Here is a 20914-nt window from a genome sequence, read left to right on the forward strand (position 1 = left end):
GAGGATCATTTTGTCATTTTTCAATGTAATCTCCGCCCATCTCTACAGTTTTGGTCCATCTTTGAACAAGGGCATGTATCCCAGCACGGTAAAAATCACAGCTCTGCTTCCTGAGCCATTGACGCACGGATGTTTTGACGGCCTCCTCATCATCAAAATGAATCCCACGATGAGCTTCTTTTAGTGGCCCGAACAGATGGAAGTCTGATGGTGCCAGGTCAGGGCTGTATGGGGGATGAGGCAAAACTTCCCATCCAATTTTGACAATCTCGTCAGAGGTGTGACGACTGGTGTGTGGTCTTGCATTGTCATGCAAAAGAAGAACATCTGCCATTGATTTTGTTGGGCGAACTCGCTGAAGACGTGCTTTAAGTTTTTTGAGGGTTGTGACGTATTGAACAGAATTTATTGTGCATCCCTGCTCCAAAAAATCAACCAGAATCACACCCTCTGTATCCCAGAAAACTGTTGCCATAACTTTCCCTGCCGATCGCACAGTTTTGAATTTTTTCTTCCTCGGCGAGCTTGAGTGACGCCACTCCATTGACTGCCTCTTTGATTCGGGTTCACAAAAATGCACCCATGTTTCGTCCCCGGTCACAATTTTTTTCAGAAACTCATCTCCCTCCAAACGGAAGCGCTGCAAGTGTTGGGAGGCTATTGTTTTCCTTGCCTCTTTATTCTGATCGGTTAACATTCTTGGAACCCACCGTGCACAAACTTTTGAGTACCCCAATTGTTTAATAATCGTGATCACACTGCCTTTACTAAGAGAAATAATGCGACACACTTCATCTGCAGTCACCCGACGGTCACCACGAATGATGTCATCAACTTGCTGAATGTTGTGTGGAGTCACTGCACTCACCGGCCTGCCGCTCCGCTTTTCGTCAGTCAACGGTGTTTGCCCTTCAGCTTCCTTACAACGACGAACCCATCGTCTAACAGTGCTGACATCCACTGTCACAACACCATACACCTTCTTCAGTCTTTCATGAAAGCGTATGGGCGTTTCACCTTCTGCATTCAAGAATTCAATCACACAACGCTGTCTCAAACGAACATCGATGTCGGCCATCTTACAAACTTCTGCTGTGCTGCCACCTGTTGACACAGAAAGTTACTACTGCAGTGGATTGCAGAAGAAGGTTTGAGGAATGGCGCCAAATTCATATTTTTCACTTAACTTAATTTTTTTAAGTAGAAAAAAATGGGAGGCATTACTTTTTGACCGACCCTCGTATATATATATATATATATATATATATATATATATATATATATATATATATATATATATATATGTGTGTGTGTGTGTGTGTGTGTGTGTGTGTGTGTGTGTGTAAAAATTTGTTACAAATCTCTCAAGAACTTTCTGAGATTTTTATTAACAACATTAAACAATGACCTGTCTTTATATAGTAGTATAGCTAACCTTATTGTGTAAATATATCGAATCACATGACTTTAATTCTGGTGTTGTAGTAATTGCATGACAGAGTGCAACACCTTTGCAGAAAACAGAAAAACTCATTCATTCCTTAATTTTACCATCCTATAACATTATACCAGCCACACATCCATTTGTCTGTTAAGCATCATAAGATTATTATTATTGTCAGACATATATATCACTTACTTAGGACATACATATCAATAACGAAACTCATACTACAAAGAAAAATCATAAATAATACAAGTACAAATCATGGTACCAATATACACTCCTGGAAATGGAAAAAAGAACACATTGACACCGGTGTGTCAGACCCACCATACTTGCTCCGGACACTGCGAGAGGGCTGTACAAGCAATGATCACACGCACGGCACAGCGGACACACCAGGAACCGCGGTGTTGGCCGTCGAATGGCGCTAGCTGCGCAGCATTTGTGAACCGCCGCCGTCAGTGTCAGCCAGTTTGCCGTGGCATACGGAGCTCCATCGCAGTCTTTAACACTGGTAGCATGCCGCGACAGCGTGGACGTGAACCGTATGTGCAGTTGACGGACTTTGAGCGAGGGCGTATAGTGGGCATGCGGGATGCCGGGTGGACGTACCGCCGAATTGCTCAACACGTGGGGCGTGAGGTCTCCACAGTACATCGATGTTGTCGCCAGTGGTCGGCGAAAGGTGCACGTGCCCGTCGACCTGGGACCTGACCGCAGCGACGCACGGATGCACGCCAAGACCGTAGGATCCTACGCAGTGCCGTAGGGGACTGCACCGCCACTTCCCAGCAAATTAGGGACACTGTTGCTCCTGGGGTATCGGCGAGGACCATTCGCAACCGTCTCCATGAAGCTGGGCTACGGTCCCGAACACCGTTAGGCCGTCTTCCGCTCACGCCCCAACATCGTGCAGCCCGCCTCCAGCGGTGTCGCGACAGGCGTGAATGGAGGGACGAATGGAGACGTGTCGTCTTCAGCGATGAGAGTCGCTTCTGCCTTATTGCCAATGATGGTCGTATGCGTGTTTGGCGCCGTGCAGGTGAGCGCCACAATCAGGACTGCATACGACCGAGGCACACAGGGCCAACACCCGGCATCATGGTGTGGGGAGCGATCTCCTACACTGGCCGTACACCTCTGGTGATCGTCGAGGGGACACTGAATAGTGCACGGTACATCCAAACCGTCATCGAACCCACCGTTCTACCATTCCTAGACCGGCAAGGGAACTTGCTGTTCCAACAGGACAATGCACGTCCGCATGTATCCCGTGCCACCCAACGTGCTCTAGAAGGTGTAAGTCAATTACCCTGGCCAGCAAGATCTCCGGATCTGTCCCCCATTGAGCATGTTTGGGACTGGATGAAGCGTCGTCTCACGCGGTCTGCACGTCCAGCACGAACGCTGGTCCAACTGCGGCGCCAGGTGGAAATGGCATGGCAAGCCGTTCCACAAGACTACATCCAGCATCTCTACGATCGTCTCCATGGGAGAATAGGAGCCTGCATTGCTGCGAAAGGTGGATATACACTGTACTAGTGCCGACATTGTGCATGCTCTGTTGCCTGTGTCTATGTGGCTGTGGTTCTGTCAGTGTGATCATGTGATGTATCTGACCCCAGGAATGTGTCAATAAAGTTTCCCCTTCCTGGGACAATGAATTCACGGTGTTCTTATTTCAATTTCCAGGAGTGTATTTGAACCCAGATATCAAAAGAAAAAGTTGGTTGCAAGAAGTTAACATAGTGTGAACACTTAAAAATTCAAAAGTCTTTGGAAAGGCTTTGTAACTGGTGGAAATGTGTCATTCGTAAGAAATATGCACATTCTAAACCATATTTAAACAGATACAAATCTCTCATGTCACTTGAATGAAACCGTAGATATTCCCTTCTACCTGTCAAATATATTAGTTTCTACATTGGGCTACTAAATGGTTGCAAGAGATGATTCTTAAGGGTTAGAGTTGCCCCACGCCACCATAAACTTTGCGATATAATTTTATTTTGTGTATTTTTAGTGTTATAGTGTGGTGTAGCACGAATGATAGAGAGCGAAGTTTATTAGGCATAGTTGCCACTACTCTGTTGCCTGAGCTGCCAGTAGCTGGGGCAGTCTTGCCCCTACTCCTCTCCCTCTTTCTCCCCTAAGCACATTCTTCCACAGCGACGGACTTGTTTTCCTTTCCCCACCCTATTTATCCAATACTGAAGGTCAGTATCAGATCGCTCATACTTCCACCACACCCTCAGTTCCGAAAACTGCAGTCGTAGTGACATGCATGACCAAGCTGTTTCCCTTTCTCCACCTGCCCCTCGCCATACCATAGGCTAAAGCCACCACAGGCGTGGCCAGTGGATTACCTTTCCGCGCATCCAGCGACCCCTGCTGTCTCTGTCACGTTACTACTCTCCTGGCTCATCAGTTCGCACATCTACACAATTTTTGCGCCCAGCTGAGTTGGGCTCATTATCCGAATTTTCCCTCGCATCACTATATGCACCTAACTGTAGTCGTTGTATTACTGCATACTGCCCCCCCCCCCCCCCCCACCTTATGCTATTCATCAATGGGAAATGTTGCAAGCAAAGCAAATGGGGTATCTCTCAGTAGCGTTCAATATTCTGGAGCTGTGTGATTGAAACTGGGGTGCTCTTACAGAAATTTTAAAATGAATAAAGTAGGTAGTTTGCCAAAAACGCTCTTTAAATTATTAAGTATGGAACAGAAGCTAGAAATCAAGCGATTAGGCGCTCACCAATCAAAAGATATCATGCTGTTTCAGCTCAACAGAAAGAACTTTCTGCTGTACATGGTTCTGCAAAAAGTCGTGTCTAACAGTGAGTCAAGAGAAACACAAGTTATATTACTTCTGTTGTGTGTTATTTGGCGGTGAATGATTGTGGACAACGGTCAGCCCAAAGGATCTAAGGCATTTAAGTGAAATAATTAAGAAGCATGAGGATAGTAGACACTGCTCGCAAACACAAAATGTTTGACACCATTAACACTGCTACTCATATTGGCTCAGATTAGAAAATGTTAATTCAGTAACATAATGAATTAGTTGTGAAGAATGATCACATATTAAATAGTGCACTAGACTTCCAACATTTTGTGGAACTCATGAGTTAGCACTAAGCGCTCGCAGTGAGAATCTCTTACATTTGTTATCTCTTCCAGAAAATCTTGAGAATATGTTAGATCACCGCTTAAACAGCTGTAGACATTCGTCTGCAAAAATACGCCACACATTATACAAAACGAACTCTTGGAGAGTATTTATGAAGTTTTCATTGAAGAATTTACACTGAAGAACTGATCAGAGGCATTAATGCTGCCACTTTTATTTCTGCGCAGCCAGACGAAACAACAGTTACTGACCTGCAGAAGTCAGTTTGCCATTCTACGGAGGTATGTTGAGCGGAAGAAACCTCTTGAAAGACTCTTTTCCTTTGAAAATGTCAATGATGGGCCAGCATGTGGGCTTAGTGAGTTACTACAAAGAGGTCTGAAACCTTTCCAGTACGAAGATTCTGCGATAGTTTCTTCAACTACATTCATGCTCATAAATTAAGGATAATTGCAGAAGTTGGTGCCACACAACGTAGCACTATACAAAACTGGCGCTAATAGCATAGGCACATAGGGAACACACACGACACAGATCTGTAAGTCCACGGTATTGGTGATAAGTTGAGAAAACAGCCCTACAAAACGCCACTGTTTCCTGCGCATGTATCCCGACATCAGTATGGGATATGATAACCATGCACACGTACACAGGCCGCACAACGGGTTGGCATACTCTGAATCAGGTGGTCGAGCAGCTGCTGGGGTACAGCCTCCCATTCTTGCACCAGTGCCTGTCGGAGCTCCTCAAGTGTCGTAGGGGTTTGAAGACTACAGCGATACGTCGACTGAGAGCATCCCAGACGTGCTCGACGGGGTTTAGGTATGGATAACAGGCGGGCCACTCCATTCACCTGATACCTTCTGTTTCAAGGTACTCCTCCACGATGTTACCTCGGTGGAGCAGTGCGTTATCATCCATCATGAGGAAGGTGGGACCCACTGCACCCCTGAAAAGGCGGACATACTGGTGGAAAATGACGTCCCGATACACCTGACATTTTACAGTTCCTCTGTGAAGGACATGCAGGGGTAAACGTGCACCAATCGTAATCCCACCCCACACCATCAAACCACGACCTCCATACAGGTCTCTTTCAAGGACATTAAGGGGTTGGTATCTGGTTCCTGGTTCACGCCAGATGAAAACCCAGCGAGAGTCACTGTTCAGACTATACCTGGAATCGTCTGTGAACATAACCTGGAACCACTGTTCTAATGACAATGTATTGTCTTCTTGACAGCAGGCTTTACGAGCTCTCCTGTGACCAGGGGTCAGTCGAATGCACCTTGCAGGTCTCCGGGCGAATAAACCGCGTCTGTTCAGTCGTCTATAGACTGTGTGTCTGGAGACAACTGTTCCAGTGGCTACCTTCGGTACTCCGTGGCCGTCTACGGGCACTGATGGTGAGGTAACGGACTTCTTGTAGTGTTGTACACTGAGGACGTCCTGCACTGTAGCGCCTGGACACGTTTCCTGTCTGCTGGAATCGTTGCCATAATCTTGAGATCACACTTTGTGGCACACGGAGAGCCCGTGCTACGACCTGCTGTGTTTGACCAGCCTCCAGTCGCCCTAGAATTCCACCCCTGATAAGGTCATCAATATGTATTCTTTGAGGCAGTTTCAACACACAGTCACCATTAGCACGTCCGATAACGTCTGCACACTTACTCGCTGCACCGTACTCTGACATGCACCAACACAACTCTGCGTATGTGGACTTCCACCGTGCGACGACCGCAGGTCAAATGCACCGCATGGTCATACCCCGAGGTGATTTAAACCCCTCAAACCGCCCACCAGAGCGTTGTTTCACCATGTATCAGCATTATCCTTAATTTATGAGCATGAGTGCAGGTAGAACCTCCAGTTTCACATTGCAAACAGTGTCAAATGAAACAAATTACACGGATTGGAATGTTTCGATAAGATTATTTTAAAAAATTTACTTTACAATGCAGACTTTTTGTTCTCATATTTCCTGTGAGGTTATGAAACTCCACGTGATTACGCCACAGGAAGGCGCAAAACAGGAGGACCTAAAAAATATGAACACTCTACGCTGCTTCCGTCCACGCTCCGAAATCGTCGAATGGTTTTGAACGAACCCTACAATTTCCACTATGTATGTCAGAGCAAAAACTGCGGTCGTGCTACACTCTAAAGACGTCATTAAAGAAGAGTAGAATCGTCTGGCGGATGTCAGCAGTATCGAATGTTGTCAAGAACGCCGTCCTGTTCCTCATCACACTGGTAACCGTCGTTTTCGACCGCGAAATGTGTGGGAATTAAGGCCCCAGGGGAAGAGGTCCTTCGATTGACGCCCATTATTACACCTCCTGAGGCCTTTTCCAGTCGATTTTGAGCGGCAATGTGTCTGAAACATTTTCCTCGGCCATTCGTAAGAAAACCGCGTGATTTCAACGGTGGGGGTCGCTGTTCTGACCTCCATCGCAGAGGCGTCGAGAGGAGGCGTGAATGTGGGTTAGAGAAGGTATGACGACTTTTCCATTGTATGACAAGTCATAGTTTCCACGCTGGCAGAATTATGGCAAAGTTTGGCGGCAGTGTGATATCGCTGACCCACCTTACACATCACATGAACTTCTGAACTCTGTCCTTTTCTCGCATGTGTCGACACTCTGTTTGAAGAATTAGTGAGCCCGAGGGTGACGCACTATTTGCACAGGACGTTAGTGCCACCTTTGAGCCACACTTCAAATTTCTGCGTTGCAGTGGGAGGCGAATACTGGGTTGCAGAAAAGTGACCATTTAACTATGTTGCGCAGTGTACTGCATGGCCGCCAAGGGAAAATACCTTCCGTTTCTGCGCCCAAATGAGCTTATTACATTAGATGTTCCAGATCTTTGGGGAAGAATAAAATAAACTGTTTCAAAAGTAGTGCAAGAGCTATAACAGTTGTGCTACTGTATTATTTCAAAACTCTAGCGTGGTCCAGACAATGACAGTCATGAATTCTATTGTCGTCCAAAGCTCTCAAAGAAAGGTGAACATCATTACATATGCCTGTAATGGTGATATAGTTATGAATGTCCTAAACAGGAACAAATTAAATATGCGAGTAAACTGACATTAAAAAAGTTTAAAGCGAAATTCATTTTTACATACACTAGTTGATATTGGAATTGGCACATTGCCTACCAGCATACTGCAAATGAGACCACGTATTTCTCTAAACAGAAGATTAAGTATCGAGACATAAGGAAGGCTTTCTTTACTTCCGGCTACTAAACGTAATCTATTTCAACAACGGAAATACACAAACAAAGTGATGACAAAGGCTTTCGGAAATAATATTGCAAATTACTGTTGGTTTCTTGCAGGATATGTACAGTAAAGGTCCAAAGAACACGGGATATTTCTGGAGCACTAAATTCTCTATAACCATTCGCATGAACAAATTCACTTGAGAAATTGTAAAATTCGTACCTTATATGGACAACTTCTGAGGACGTTAACCGTGATATGGTGCTTAGATAATAGATTTATGCTTCGGGCACCATTACTACAATTGATGTAAGTTTCATAATCAGAAATTACGTAGAGACGTATAGTGCCTAACTATAATATGCCAGATGATGCAGACAGCAGGAATATACAGGCACCCTGAAGTTCTATGTTTAGTGGTCAGAGTTCTACATCGTGGTAGTATACGAAACAATGGTCATTTACATCTGCCCACTTACTCCAATATCTTTTGAAAGCTTCCAGAACTAAACAGTTTTCCGATTTTTCAGTAATTGAATAATTATAAAATTTTCCCACTATGCCAGTAATTGTTAATAAATATTTTTATTTTTTAGTAAATGGGGTTGTAATTAATAATAGAAGTATATTTCCTTTATTCATTTGTTCACAGGTATAACTGGCTTCTTTGAAGCAATAAACAGAATATTTTCCCTCAGGATTTACTAACAAGGAAGTGAAAGAACTTGAACTCGGTATATAATGTGTTACAATATTCTCATTGCAATATTTCTTGAGATTGCAATACAAACCTGTTTCTCTTTACTAGAGTACATTGAATTCAGAGGCCTGCAGCACTGATTGTTAGCATCTAGCAATTGCTGGCTGTCGTTAATGCTGTGACGGTAACCAGCGTCAGCAAACGCGGCGGTTACTGTGAAGACACTCGCATCGGGAAGTTGTGTTCCTCGTGCACTGGACATGAAACAGAAAGCAGTATATATATTCATTAACTATTGGTTACAAGTTAATTATGTCACATTATAACACTTTAGTATATATTACGTATTATTACCTCTTCTCATTTGCGATCACCTACGTGGGAAAATGTGCAGTGGAACAGTCACGATACTTTACCACGTGTGTGTGGTGCGTGTGCACGCGCGCGTATGTGTGTGTGTGTGTGTGTGTGTGTGTGTGTGTGTGTGTGTGTGTGTGCGTGTGAGGTTGTGTAACTGCACGTAAGAATTGTTAGGAAAGTATTTTATTTTTTACTCTAGTCCAAGTTTTTCTTAATCTCTTATCCTTTTAGTATGGGTACTTATTGCTTCCAAGACTTGCGCCCAGACAGACCTATCATCTTCATAACACAGTACTAACGTGAAATAGAGTAACCTCAGTGAACGGCACTGAAGTAGTACTGACCCGTTGTCTTTCAGACACCTTCCGTTTTACATACGGTATGTCTACCCAGTTGCGTCGACGAAAATGTAATTCATTGTTTACAACATTTCAGTCCAGCAACCTTCACTATAACAGATGTTGTGGAACACAGACGTTCCCATTATTTTGAAAACCTTTTGTAAATGACTCCACATAGTGAACAAGAGAAATCAATGGGTGGTTTTATGGTGCGATAAACTAATAAAATTTTCTCAAGCTTCCAGCTGCGTTAGTTGCTTAAATATCCACCATCGTGCCTTGCATAGAGAACTATGCGTCTCAATGCCTTCCTTGACATTTTGCAGAGCTTCTCAGGAATTATGCGTGGAAAGTTTCATTAACACTTTCGCGGAATTCTTTAGCAGTTTTCTAGCGGAGTTGAGTCACATGGTATTTGACTATTCCTCATAATGAGTTGTCTAGTGTGGAAGAATTCGGGTATCATAGTTACCAATGCTATAGGACTCAAAATGTCGCTGAATCACATCCAGTCCAGCGATCCGGAAATTGTTCATCTATCTTCTCACATCTTGCAAGCTTTCTATGTAATTTATCTATGAATGAAACACTGAATATCCTTTTTCAGAAAACTTTCTCCTCGTGTAACGTTATCTGAAGATATCGTTTTCAATTGATGACCGATACTGACCAGTCTTTGGCCCTGCATTGTGCTTGTGAACAGTGTCGCGAAACAAAATTTTAATCTTAGTGAAATGCCAAATTAGAAATGATGAAAATACTAATTGAGAATTGTTTAACTGAAACTCAACACAGAAGTACGTTATGAAAGTTAGGTAACATTTAGCTATAGATTACTTCTGACAAGCAAAGAAAAATTTAGTAGCGAGTGCATTTGTTAATTTCAATTTGTTTTTGTGAACTTCAGTTCATCAGACATAATACAGCATGCCGAGCGAGAAGTAAGTTACTTTTCTTTCAGGATAGATCTTGTGAGCGAACAATACGTAGTCAGAATTTTCAGGTGTTGTACACAGTATGCAGGTTAATTTACACTGAATATTGAAGGAAATGCACAAATGACGTAATATTTTAAACTTAGTGAGAATAATGGAGGACGGTTTTACATTAACGAAAAGCGTTCTTGAAAAATTAATCTCTGATTACCGTCAAAACAGACTGTACAACATGAGAGAACTCTAGCAATTACGAAATTCACTCATTACAAAAATCACAGACATTTAAACCAACTGAGTTATTTATGACATAATGAAAACAAAGAGATCAAATTAACACTGATCACGAATATTATTGGCTATCTAAAAGTCAATGATTTTCTTCAATTAGTAGTTGTGACAAACAAACATTTCATTAAGTTACAGGAGTTTAAAAAATAAACGTCTTTTGCTTGTTACACATTACATTTTTTATTTATCTTGTTTACTCAGAAGAGTGTAGGTGAGATACAAGGCATCTTCAATGGATGTCCTGAAATATTAAACAATTTCTTGTGGATGCATTGGTTACATTGAAAGATTCCTCAAAGGACGTTCTCTATCCATACTAGTCAAGCAAAGGTTTAATATGTATAATGAAGTATTCGAGGTAATTTCTCCCAGATTAACAGATATCAGATTTTGCTGTCTAAAACTCGCTACTATGCCTCTAATAAAAACGTCCTAGCGCTGAGCAACTGACTGGCGAGCAGGCATACCATAGATTACATTAAACACAGAGTCAAGAATCTTATCCACTACTCATGCTCATGCATCTTCGCCCCAGTACAGTAAAGGTGAACTATTTACAATGGTTCATAACATGAAAAACCTTACAATCTGAACAACAAAGTCCCTCTGTAGCCACACATGATCAACGAGTCCCTTGTCTTCACACGGAAGTGTCAAACATGTTTGCAACACGTCCAAGGATAACAGTAAAATACACTATCTGATCAAAAGTATCCGAACACCCCCAAAAACCAACGTTTTTCATATTAGGTGCATTGTGCTGCCACCTCCTGCCAGGTATTCCATATCAGCGACATCAGTAGCCAATAGACATCGCGAGAGAGTAGAATGGGGCGCTCCGCGGAACTCACGGACTTCGAACGTGGTCAGGTGATTGGGTGTCACTTGCATCACACGTCTGTACGCGAGATTTAAACACTCCTAAACATCCCTAGGTCCACTGTTTCCGATGTGATTGTGAACTGGAAACGTGACGGGACACGTACAGCACAAAAGCTTACTGTTCACTGACAAGAGACCGCCTAAAGTTGAAAAGGGTCGTAATGTGTAATAGGCAGACATCTACCCAGACCAACACACAGGAATTCCAAACTGCATCAGGATCCAGTGCAAGTGCTATGACAGTTAGGCAGGAGGTGAGAAAACTTGGATTTCATGGTCGAATTGCTGCTCATAAGCCACACATCACGCCGGTAAACGCCAAACGACGCCCCGCTTGGTGTAACGAGCGTAAACAGTGGACGATTGAACAGTGGAAAAACGTTGTGTGGAGTGACAAATCACGGTACCAAAGTCGCGATCCGACGGCACAGTGTGGTTATGGCGAATGCCCGGTGAATGTCATCTGCCAGAGTGTGTAGTGCCAGCAGTAAAATTCGGAGGCGGTGGTGTTATGGTGGGATCGTGTTTTTCATGGATGGGGCTTGCACCCCTTGTTGTTTTGCGTGACACTATCACAGCACAGGCCTACATCGATGTTTTAAGCACTTTCTTTCTTCTTACTGTTGAAGAGCGATTCGGGCATGGCGACTGCATCTTTTAACACGATCGAGCACCTGTTCATAATACATGGCCTGTAGCGGAGTAGTTACACGAAAATAACATCCCTGTAATGGACTGGCAGAGTCCTGAGCTGAATTCTAGAGAACAGCTTTGGGATGTTTTGGAGTTCCGACTTCGTGCCAGGCCTCACCGAGCACACCAGTGCAGCACTCCGTGAAGAATGGGCTGCCATTCCCCAAGAAACCTTCCAACACCTAATTGAACGTATGCCTGCTAGAGTGGAAGCTGTCATAAAGGCCAGCACCATACTGAATTCAAGCATTACCGTTGGAGGGCGCCACGCACTTTTAAGTCATTTTCAGCCAGGTATCCGGATACTTTTGATCACTTAGTGTAGCTGTTTATTTTCTCAGCTGTACAACGTTAAGTGGGGTATGGGGACTTGACGAGCCCCGTTGTACGAGAAGACACGAAACGGCATGGCGTACTAATGAACTGTCCACATTTGCAGGGAGTTTGTAGGGGCGACGAAGGCGGTGCAGTCATAGCAAATTACCCGCTGCTGGGCTTCGTGCTGATGGCAGTGGTCAAAGGCAAGGTGCCGGCAGCGAGGGTGACGGAGCCGCCCGAGCGCGTCATGGACCCCACCTGCGGAGTGCCGACTGGCGCCAGCATGTACACCTTCGTGGGTTACTACAGGTGAAGACGCAGCCTGGGCGGCGCTCTTGTACCTTGCCACTCTAACACCTGAACCACAACCACCCACAAACATTTAGTTTAACTCTGCAGCTATCTGTCCAAGTAAAATACGTATATTTACCTGAAGTGAAGATGTGTAGGCAACTTTCAGTTTTCCCTTGTGTTCCATTCTCAGTTCTCTCAGCTCTGACGTTCTGCACTGTGTTGGTGATGACAAAGTGACTCGAGTCTCGGTCCGGCACACAGTTTTAATCTGCCAGAAAGTTTCATATCAGCGCACACTCCGCTGTAGAGTGAAAATTTCATTCTAGAAACATCCCCCAGGCTGTGGCTAAGCCATGTCTCCGCAATATCCTTTCTTTCAGGAGTGCTAGTTCTGCAAGGTTCGCAGGAGAGCTTCTGTAAAGTTTGAAAGGTAGGAAACGAGGTACTGGCAGAAGTAAAGCTGTGAGGACGGAGCGTGAGTCGTGCTTGGGTAGCTCAGTTGGTAGAGCACTTCTCCGTGAAAGGCAAAGGTCCCCAGTTCGAGTCTCGGTGCGGCACACATTTGTAATTCGCCAGGAAGTTTCAGATTGAAAATTGTTTATTTTATTCAGAACCATGTCGAGTATCCTGACAGGACCCAAAAGCTCCATATTTATATTAATATATAGTATGCAGCAGCTCTTCTTTACATGACTGGAAAAATGAAGCACTTCTGTACACCGAAGTTCAGAAAGATTCCCGTAGCCTTGAGGAAAAGCCTAAGCGATTCTTCCTTCTTTATTCCATGGTGGTCATGATGATAACAGGTTGAAATTCATGTTACCGGTGACAGGCAACTACAAAACCTTGCGAACCGTATGATTACCAGAGGCACTTCTACATCTACATGGCTACTCTGCAAATTACATGTAAGTGCTTGGCAGAGGATTTATCGAACCATCTTCGCAATAATTCTCTATTTTCGCGCGAGCTCTGATTTCCCTTATTTTATTATAGCGATCGTTTCTCCCGATGTAGGTTCGCGCCGTGAAAATATTTTCACATTTGGAGGAGATAGTTGGCGATGAAAATGTCGTGAGAAGATTCCACCGCAACGAAAAACGCCTTTGTTTTAATGATATCCACCCCAAATCCTGTATCAAATGGTTCAAATGGCTCTAGGCACTAAGGGACCTAACATCTGAGGTCATCAGTCCCCTAGACTTAGAACTACTTAATCCTAACTAACATAAGGACGTCACACACATCCATGACCGAGGCAGGATTCGAAGCTGCAACCGTAGCAGCAACACCGTTCCGGACTGAAGCGCCTAGAACCGCTCCTCCACAGCTACCGGCAAATCCTGAATCATTTCAGTGACACTATCTCTCCTATTTCGCGTTAATACAAAATGTGCTGCCCTTCTTTGAATTTTTTCGATGTGCCCCGTCAGTCCTATCTGGTAAGGATCCCACATCGCGCAGCAGTATTCTAAAAGAAGACGAACAAGCTTAGTGTAGGTAGTCTTTTTAGTAGATCCGTTACAATTTCTAAGTGCCGTGTCATTAAAACGCAATTTTGGTTAGCCTTCCCCACAACAATTTCTATGTGTTCTTTTCAATTTAAGTTGTTCGTAATTGTAATTTCTAGGTATTTAGTTGAATTTACTGCCTAAGGACTGATTTATCGTGTAATCGAAGATTAACGGATTCCTTTTAGCACTCATGTGGATGACTTCACACTTTTCATTATTTATGGTCCATTGGCAATTTTCGTACCATACGGATGTGTTTTCTAAATAGTTTTGTAATTTGTTAAATCTTCTGATGACTCAACTGGACGATAAACGACAGCATCACCTGCAAACAACCTAAGGCGGCTGCTCAGATTGTTGGGGAACGCCAGGTCTTACTGATGTTTTACTCGATGATTTTCCGCCAGTTACTGTGAACTGTGACCTCTCTGACAGGAAATCACGAATCCAGTCGCATAACTGAGGCGATATTCCATAAGCACGCAGTTTGATTACAAACCGCATGTGGGGGTACGGTCTCAAAAGCCTTTTGGAAATCCGGAAATACGGAATAAATTTGAAATCCCTTTTCAATAGCACTCAACACTTTGTCTGAATAAAGAGCTAGTTGTGTTTCACAAGAATGATATTTTCTAAATCCGTGTTGACAGGGTGTCAATAGACCGTTCTCCCCGAGGTAATTCAGAATGTTCGAACACAAATTATGTTCCAGAATCCTGCTGCATATCGACGTTAATGACATGGGCATGTAATTTAGTTGACTACTTCTATTGCTTTTCTTGAATATTGGTGGGATCTGTGCAACTTTCCAGTCTCTGGGTATGGATCTTTCGTCGAGCGAGAGGCTGCATATGATGGTTAAGTATGGAGCTATTGCATCAGCATGTTCTGAAAGGAACCTGATTGGTTTACAGTCTGGACCGGAAGACTTGCATTTATTAAATGATTTAAGATGCTTCTCTTCTCCACGGATATCTACTTCTATGTTACTCATGTTGGCAGCTGTTCTTGATTCGAATTCTGGAATATTTATTTTGTCTTCTTTGGTCAAGGCGATTCTAGCGATCAGATGACCTGTAACGAAACTAACAGCCAAATCCAAAAATGTCAGCAAATGTAAACAGTATCTTAAAAGAGCAGTTCTCCTGCTGGGTAAGAAACAAAAACCCATATAAAGACAGTAATACTTTAAGCTGTGCCTAATTTGAATTGACGTATGTTAATTCGACTATAAACCACATTGCCGCTTACCTCAGGGGCAGAATGGTAAGTGGTGCGGCCACTGTGTCGTTAAAGGATATGAGACGGCGAATATTTTATTGTGTGTATACCAGCACTGAAGACACAGGCATGCACGACGCATACCGATCAGCTGCAGTAGTATAAATTTTGACACGCAAGTATTACAGATTCATACATACACAGTAGAGAAACGGTTATTTTCAAATGCAGTACTTATTCGTGGCAAAGAATGTGAAATTAAATTAATACTGTAGTGGTACATCATAGTAGGTGGAAAGAAACTGACATACACAACATTAATAAAAATGTTTTGATCATTACTCGTACTGCAAAATTTATTTCAGCGTAGGTGCAATTACTGTTTTTAATCAGTGAATCATCTGCCCACATAGGCAAGACAACACTTCGTCAGGCAATTACAGTGTCACAACTTTGTGGTCGCAAGGGGGGGGGGCAACAATCCCAAACAGAGATCAGTTGACAATAGGTGTTCTGAATGGTGTGAATTTTTAATGATCAACCGGCGCCCAAAGTAATCATCCTTTAAACACGGAGCGATGAACTGACCAACTAGGATTACTTGACGTGACTGTGCTATGGAAGAACGACAATGCAGAATAATTTAATTTCGTTGTCGCCTGTTTCTCTGTTGTCAGTGAACCGTAGAAGCACACCTGCCAGCTGGAATTCGTCTCGTAAAGAAAACGGGACAGTCCATATTTTGGCTTGTCTCCCGCATCGCCGGAATTTTAGCTGGTACACAAATATGTTCTGAATATTCTTGACACTATCTCTCTAATTGAAAAAGCAAATAATTTTTTGCAATGAGGTGTGCTGGATCGACTCTTATCCTACTTCTTCTTATAACATTTTAGAGGTTTCTGTGGGCAGAGAAGACAGACTACAAAGTTTAAATAGTCTTGTTGGCATCTGATGTGTTGTCATTTGTGTGAACATTGCCGTTTTGTTGACACCCAAATGCACCTTTTGTTGCAACATAAAATAAAAATAACCTTTCGTTCATCATCATCATCATCATCATCATTTAAGACTGATTATGCCTTTCAACGTTCAGTCTGGAGCATAGCCCTCTTATAAAATTCCTCCATGATCCCCTATTCAGTGCTAGCATTGGTGCCTCTTCTGATGTTAAACCTATTACTTTAAAATCATTCTTAACCGAATCCAGGTACCTTCTCCTTGGTCTGCCCCGACTCCTCCTACCCTCTACTGCTGAACCCATGAGTCTCTTGGGTAACCTTGCTTCTCCCATGCATGTAACATGACCCCACCATCTAAGCCTGTTCGCCCTGACTGCTACATCTATAGAGTTCATTCACAGTTTTTCTTTTATTTCCTCATTGTGGACACCCTCCTGCCATTGCTCCCATCTACTAGTAACTGCAATCATCCTAGCTACTTTCATATCCGTAACGTCCACCTTTTGTTGAAGAAAAAAAAAACATAGTTAAGAAGTTTAATATAAAACCACAGAGCTTTCACATTAATTACAATAATGGAGGGTTGACTTGATACTTTCCTGTAATTTCTACAAGAAATTTAAGTAGAGTCGGGTTTTACATACTGAGGCCCACACATGTTACAATATTTAAGAAACTGCTGATTAGTTTATCACATTTTTTGAGGGGTCCCTGTATTTTCCCGGGGAAAATATGGTAGGGTTAAGTAGAAGCTGACAACATTCTCGGATATTAGCGTTTCAAACACTGTATTTTAGATTGTCTTCCTGACACCTTACTTCAAAATATTTTGAACAATCATGAAGATGATACCAGATAGAAACTCAAAGTTAACAGCTTACTTCGAAAGGAAGCCAAGTAAACTTAAAACATGGAAACACCCAGACTGGAGGCAGGGGAGTGGCTGTTAAACCATGTCTGTATAGACAAAAGTTTTCTTATGGAAATATACAATGTTAAAGTGTTGAGAGGAGTAGACACAGGCTCAGACTACTATGTACTTAAAATTAAAATCAAATTCACTCCATTAAAGGAAAATAACGAAGAAAATAATAAAACAAGAAGAAGGTATGACCAACATCAGCCATTTGAAAGACAAATGCCAGTAGATAACACAAACCATTAAAATAGCAGATGATGTAGAAGACTTGCTAGCTTGTCTTAAAAAAGAAGCTCAGAATTTAGCTCCCTTGTACCGACGAAGAAAGCATACATCGTGGATGCCAGAATGTGACAATTTCCATGAAGAAAGACACCGAGTATGGTTAAAGTTTCAAACAGACAAAACAGAAGAAAATGATATCTATCTCAAAAATTAAGAGAAAAAATTTACACAGAACATTAGGAGAATTAAGAGAGGATTCTATAAAGTCATGATAAACCCTGTAGAACATAATTACCACAAGACTAATTCTGGAAACTACTACAAAATCTTTGGGAAAGAACTAGAACGGCATGAGCCCTCTACACTACTAATGAACGATAAAGATGGAAGAATAGCACACAGTAACAAAGAAAATACTGAAATCGCGGCAAAAGCATTTAATAAACTTTTGAATTGGAAGAACCCAAAAAACTCTTACAAATCGACGTAAAGAACCCAATCAAAACCGAACCAAAAAATTATTCCCCCCAACTTTCCAAGAAACGAAAAGAGCCCTCAGAGGACAAAAAAACTTTAAGGAACATTGAGAAGGTCAGGTTTTTGTTGAAACGTGGAAATATTCATGTGACACAGTCAACACCTTCTCACACAAGGCTCTAATAAAAGATTGGATAAAAGAACAATCCCTGAACACTGTACCATGGCCATCATACACCCACTACAGAAGAGGGGGGGATAAGAGTAATCCAGACAACTACAGAGGAATCTGTCTCCTAGACTGCACATACAAGATTTTATCCAACATCCTATTTGGAAAAATCAAGGAGCAGCTAGAAGAGGAGTTAGGAGAATACCAGCGAGGTTTCAGATCTTGGAGAAGCTGTGTGCAGCAGATCATTAATTTCAAACTGATTGTGGCATACTGCATGAAACAGAACAAATCTCTCGCAATAACATTTTTAGATTTCGAGAAGGCTTTTAACTGCCCCCATAGACCTTCAGTATTAAAAATTTTAAGGGCATAGGGACTCAATCCATAAGTAATTAAATTAATAGGACTTACTCTGATCAACATCAAATCGAATGTTAAGTTTAGAGGAGAAATGTCTGAGCCATTCCTTGTAGAAACAGGCTTAAGACAAGGTGACTGATTATCTCCATTACTGTTCAACTGTGCCCAGGAATACATAATGAGAGAATGGTACAAGGATAGCCCAAAGAACATAAGATCTGGAAGTGTTAAAAATAATATAAGTTGAAACTGCTTGGGTTTTGCTGATGAGCTTGGTCTCCTAGCCGACGATGTTCGAGAAACCAGGCAAGAAGTCAGATCACTACAGGAAATAGTACAGGAAATTGGCATCGGAATATCACTTGAAAAATAAGGGGTTATGCGAACCGACCCACCATTTGCAAACAAAATTATAATAGGAGAACAATAAATCAAAATTGTTGGTGAATTTAAATATTTAGGTGAAATTGGAACTTAGCGAGAAACCATCATGGAAAAATAGAATAAAAACTAAAAAAAAAAAACAAATTCTATCATCAAAATCACATACAACAAAAAGAAGCCTACTCAGAGGTGCAAAGTTCAAATGTCATAAAACAGTAACATAACCAGAAATAATTTACGCAGATGAAACCATCTTCAAAACAATCCGTGAAGCAGAAACTGACAAAATACTAAATATAGAAAAATAATTAGGAAATGTATAATTAAACAATATCGAGTAAATGGGTTTTCGAGAACAGCTTCAAGTAAAACAGTTTACAAGAAAATAGAATAAGTAATGAGCACAATTAGGAAGAAGCGTATCTTATTCTTGAATAATGTGCTGAGAATCTCAGAAAACAGAATTAGTAAGGGAATAAGAGAAAAATTGTGAAAAAATAAGAGCAACATTAAATCGATCACAGATATTAAGAAAGGTATAAGAGAACTCCAAATTACAGTAGATGCTTAAAAAACAATACAGAGAAAACTAGAGGACTGACAAATCGGGATATAAACGAAGATCCATAAAAGGGCTACGGGAAGAGTGATCGCAGAGGAAGAAAGAAAGAAAATACGTGAAAGAATGAAGAAGTATTGGGCAGACAGAAGAGCAAAACTCTCTTCATATAATAATAAATTATAATAATCCCTTATAACCACTGCACAGTTGAGTTGTCTTATTGAATTATTATTGAACTATGTTGTATTATTGAATAACAACAAACTGTGTACTCCTTTTGATTAGAGTGGTCCAGTGAAGGCCATAAAACAAAAATAATAAATAATAATAATAATCGCAAAAACTTTGTTGTATTTTAGGACGGAAACGTAAAACCTCTTGTGAACTATGCACTCACGAAAGCTTTGTTAAAATTTAGGACACAAATATAAAACTTGCAAATAAGTTCAACGTTAGCATCTGACGGTGGGGTCACACTAGAAACTAATAATGGTACAATAGAATCGTTTCAGAAACACTTGTCATTGGTTGCAGTATTTCCTACGGTGTAATTTAGAATTATATTGCAACGACATCCCTGGTGAAGTACAGAAACTGTCGCCCGACATTGGGTTTATGAAACTGGAACAAAAAAAGATGTTGACACTGACATAAGGAAGTTCAACGACTGTGCGGAGTTGGGGGCATTGGACAGTGACACCACACTCGTTGAAAAGTTTGTACTGTAATGCACTTTGGCGTAAGATCATTACATTTACAATGGTTATTAAATCAGACGGTTTCAACAGTTTTATACAGATTGAGATGAATCTTCTTGAAGTGATACTGGAGACCAAGTGGAACTGCTTGACAAGACGTGATTAAGTTCTTAAAATGTGTGTACATATTGTCCTTAGTTGCTTTGCGACAAGAAAATGTTTTTCTTCTATCAACCACATATGAAATATTTGTTTATTTTGAGTAATTATTTTCGAAGCCTGTTCAGATTCATCTTCAGATGCGGCATATAGAAGTTACATATTTATTTTTAGTTCCTTGCAAGAAGATAGTAAACCCCTTAATGTATCACCATGAATGAAATCTATATGGAATGTTATGTCGATAATGTTGCCTTATAACACTCCTGGCGATATATTAAAGCGTTTTTTTGTCGTCTTGTAGCAACGCCAGTACCTAGCATCACGCTACAAAAATGGATACCTTACTGTGCTTGAAAAGAGTCGAAAACTAATTTATAGAAAAAAACAGTTGTTTTATAAGTGACACTCTGCAGTCTTCTGTAACACACTGTCATATGTTCTACAGTATCCATACAGGATAAGCTTAACTTAAGTATTTATTACTTCTCCGTGTACTTTAATTCTCTTTCCAAATTTCTCCTTGGTATTCTTTACTGCGTGCTCTGTGCATAGGTTGAATAGCATGGGGGATCCGCTACAATGCTCTCTTCCACTGTTCTCTATTATTGATGCCTTCCATGAGTCGA

At 41.8% G+C, this 20914-nt stretch overlaps 1 protein-coding gene across 1 annotated transcript in view; it reads left to right on the top strand.

The window, feature by feature from the left end:
• Nucleotides 1-20914, top strand: part of LOC126267741 (uncharacterized) — a 76889-nt gene that overhangs the window by 15251 nt on the left and 40724 nt on the right. The window contains exon 2 of the mRNA XM_049973043.1: nt 12457-12644. Coding sequence (XP_049829000.1) covers nt 12457-12644 — 188 coding nt within the window. The remainder of the gene's footprint in view (nt 1-12456; nt 12645-20914) is intronic.

The sequence above is a fragment of the Schistocerca gregaria genome, chromosome 4, assembly GCF_023897955.1.
Source record: "Schistocerca gregaria isolate iqSchGreg1 chromosome 4, iqSchGreg1.2, whole genome shotgun sequence".
In the NCBI taxonomy this organism is placed as follows: domain Eukaryota; kingdom Metazoa; phylum Arthropoda; class Insecta; order Orthoptera; family Acrididae; genus Schistocerca; species Schistocerca gregaria.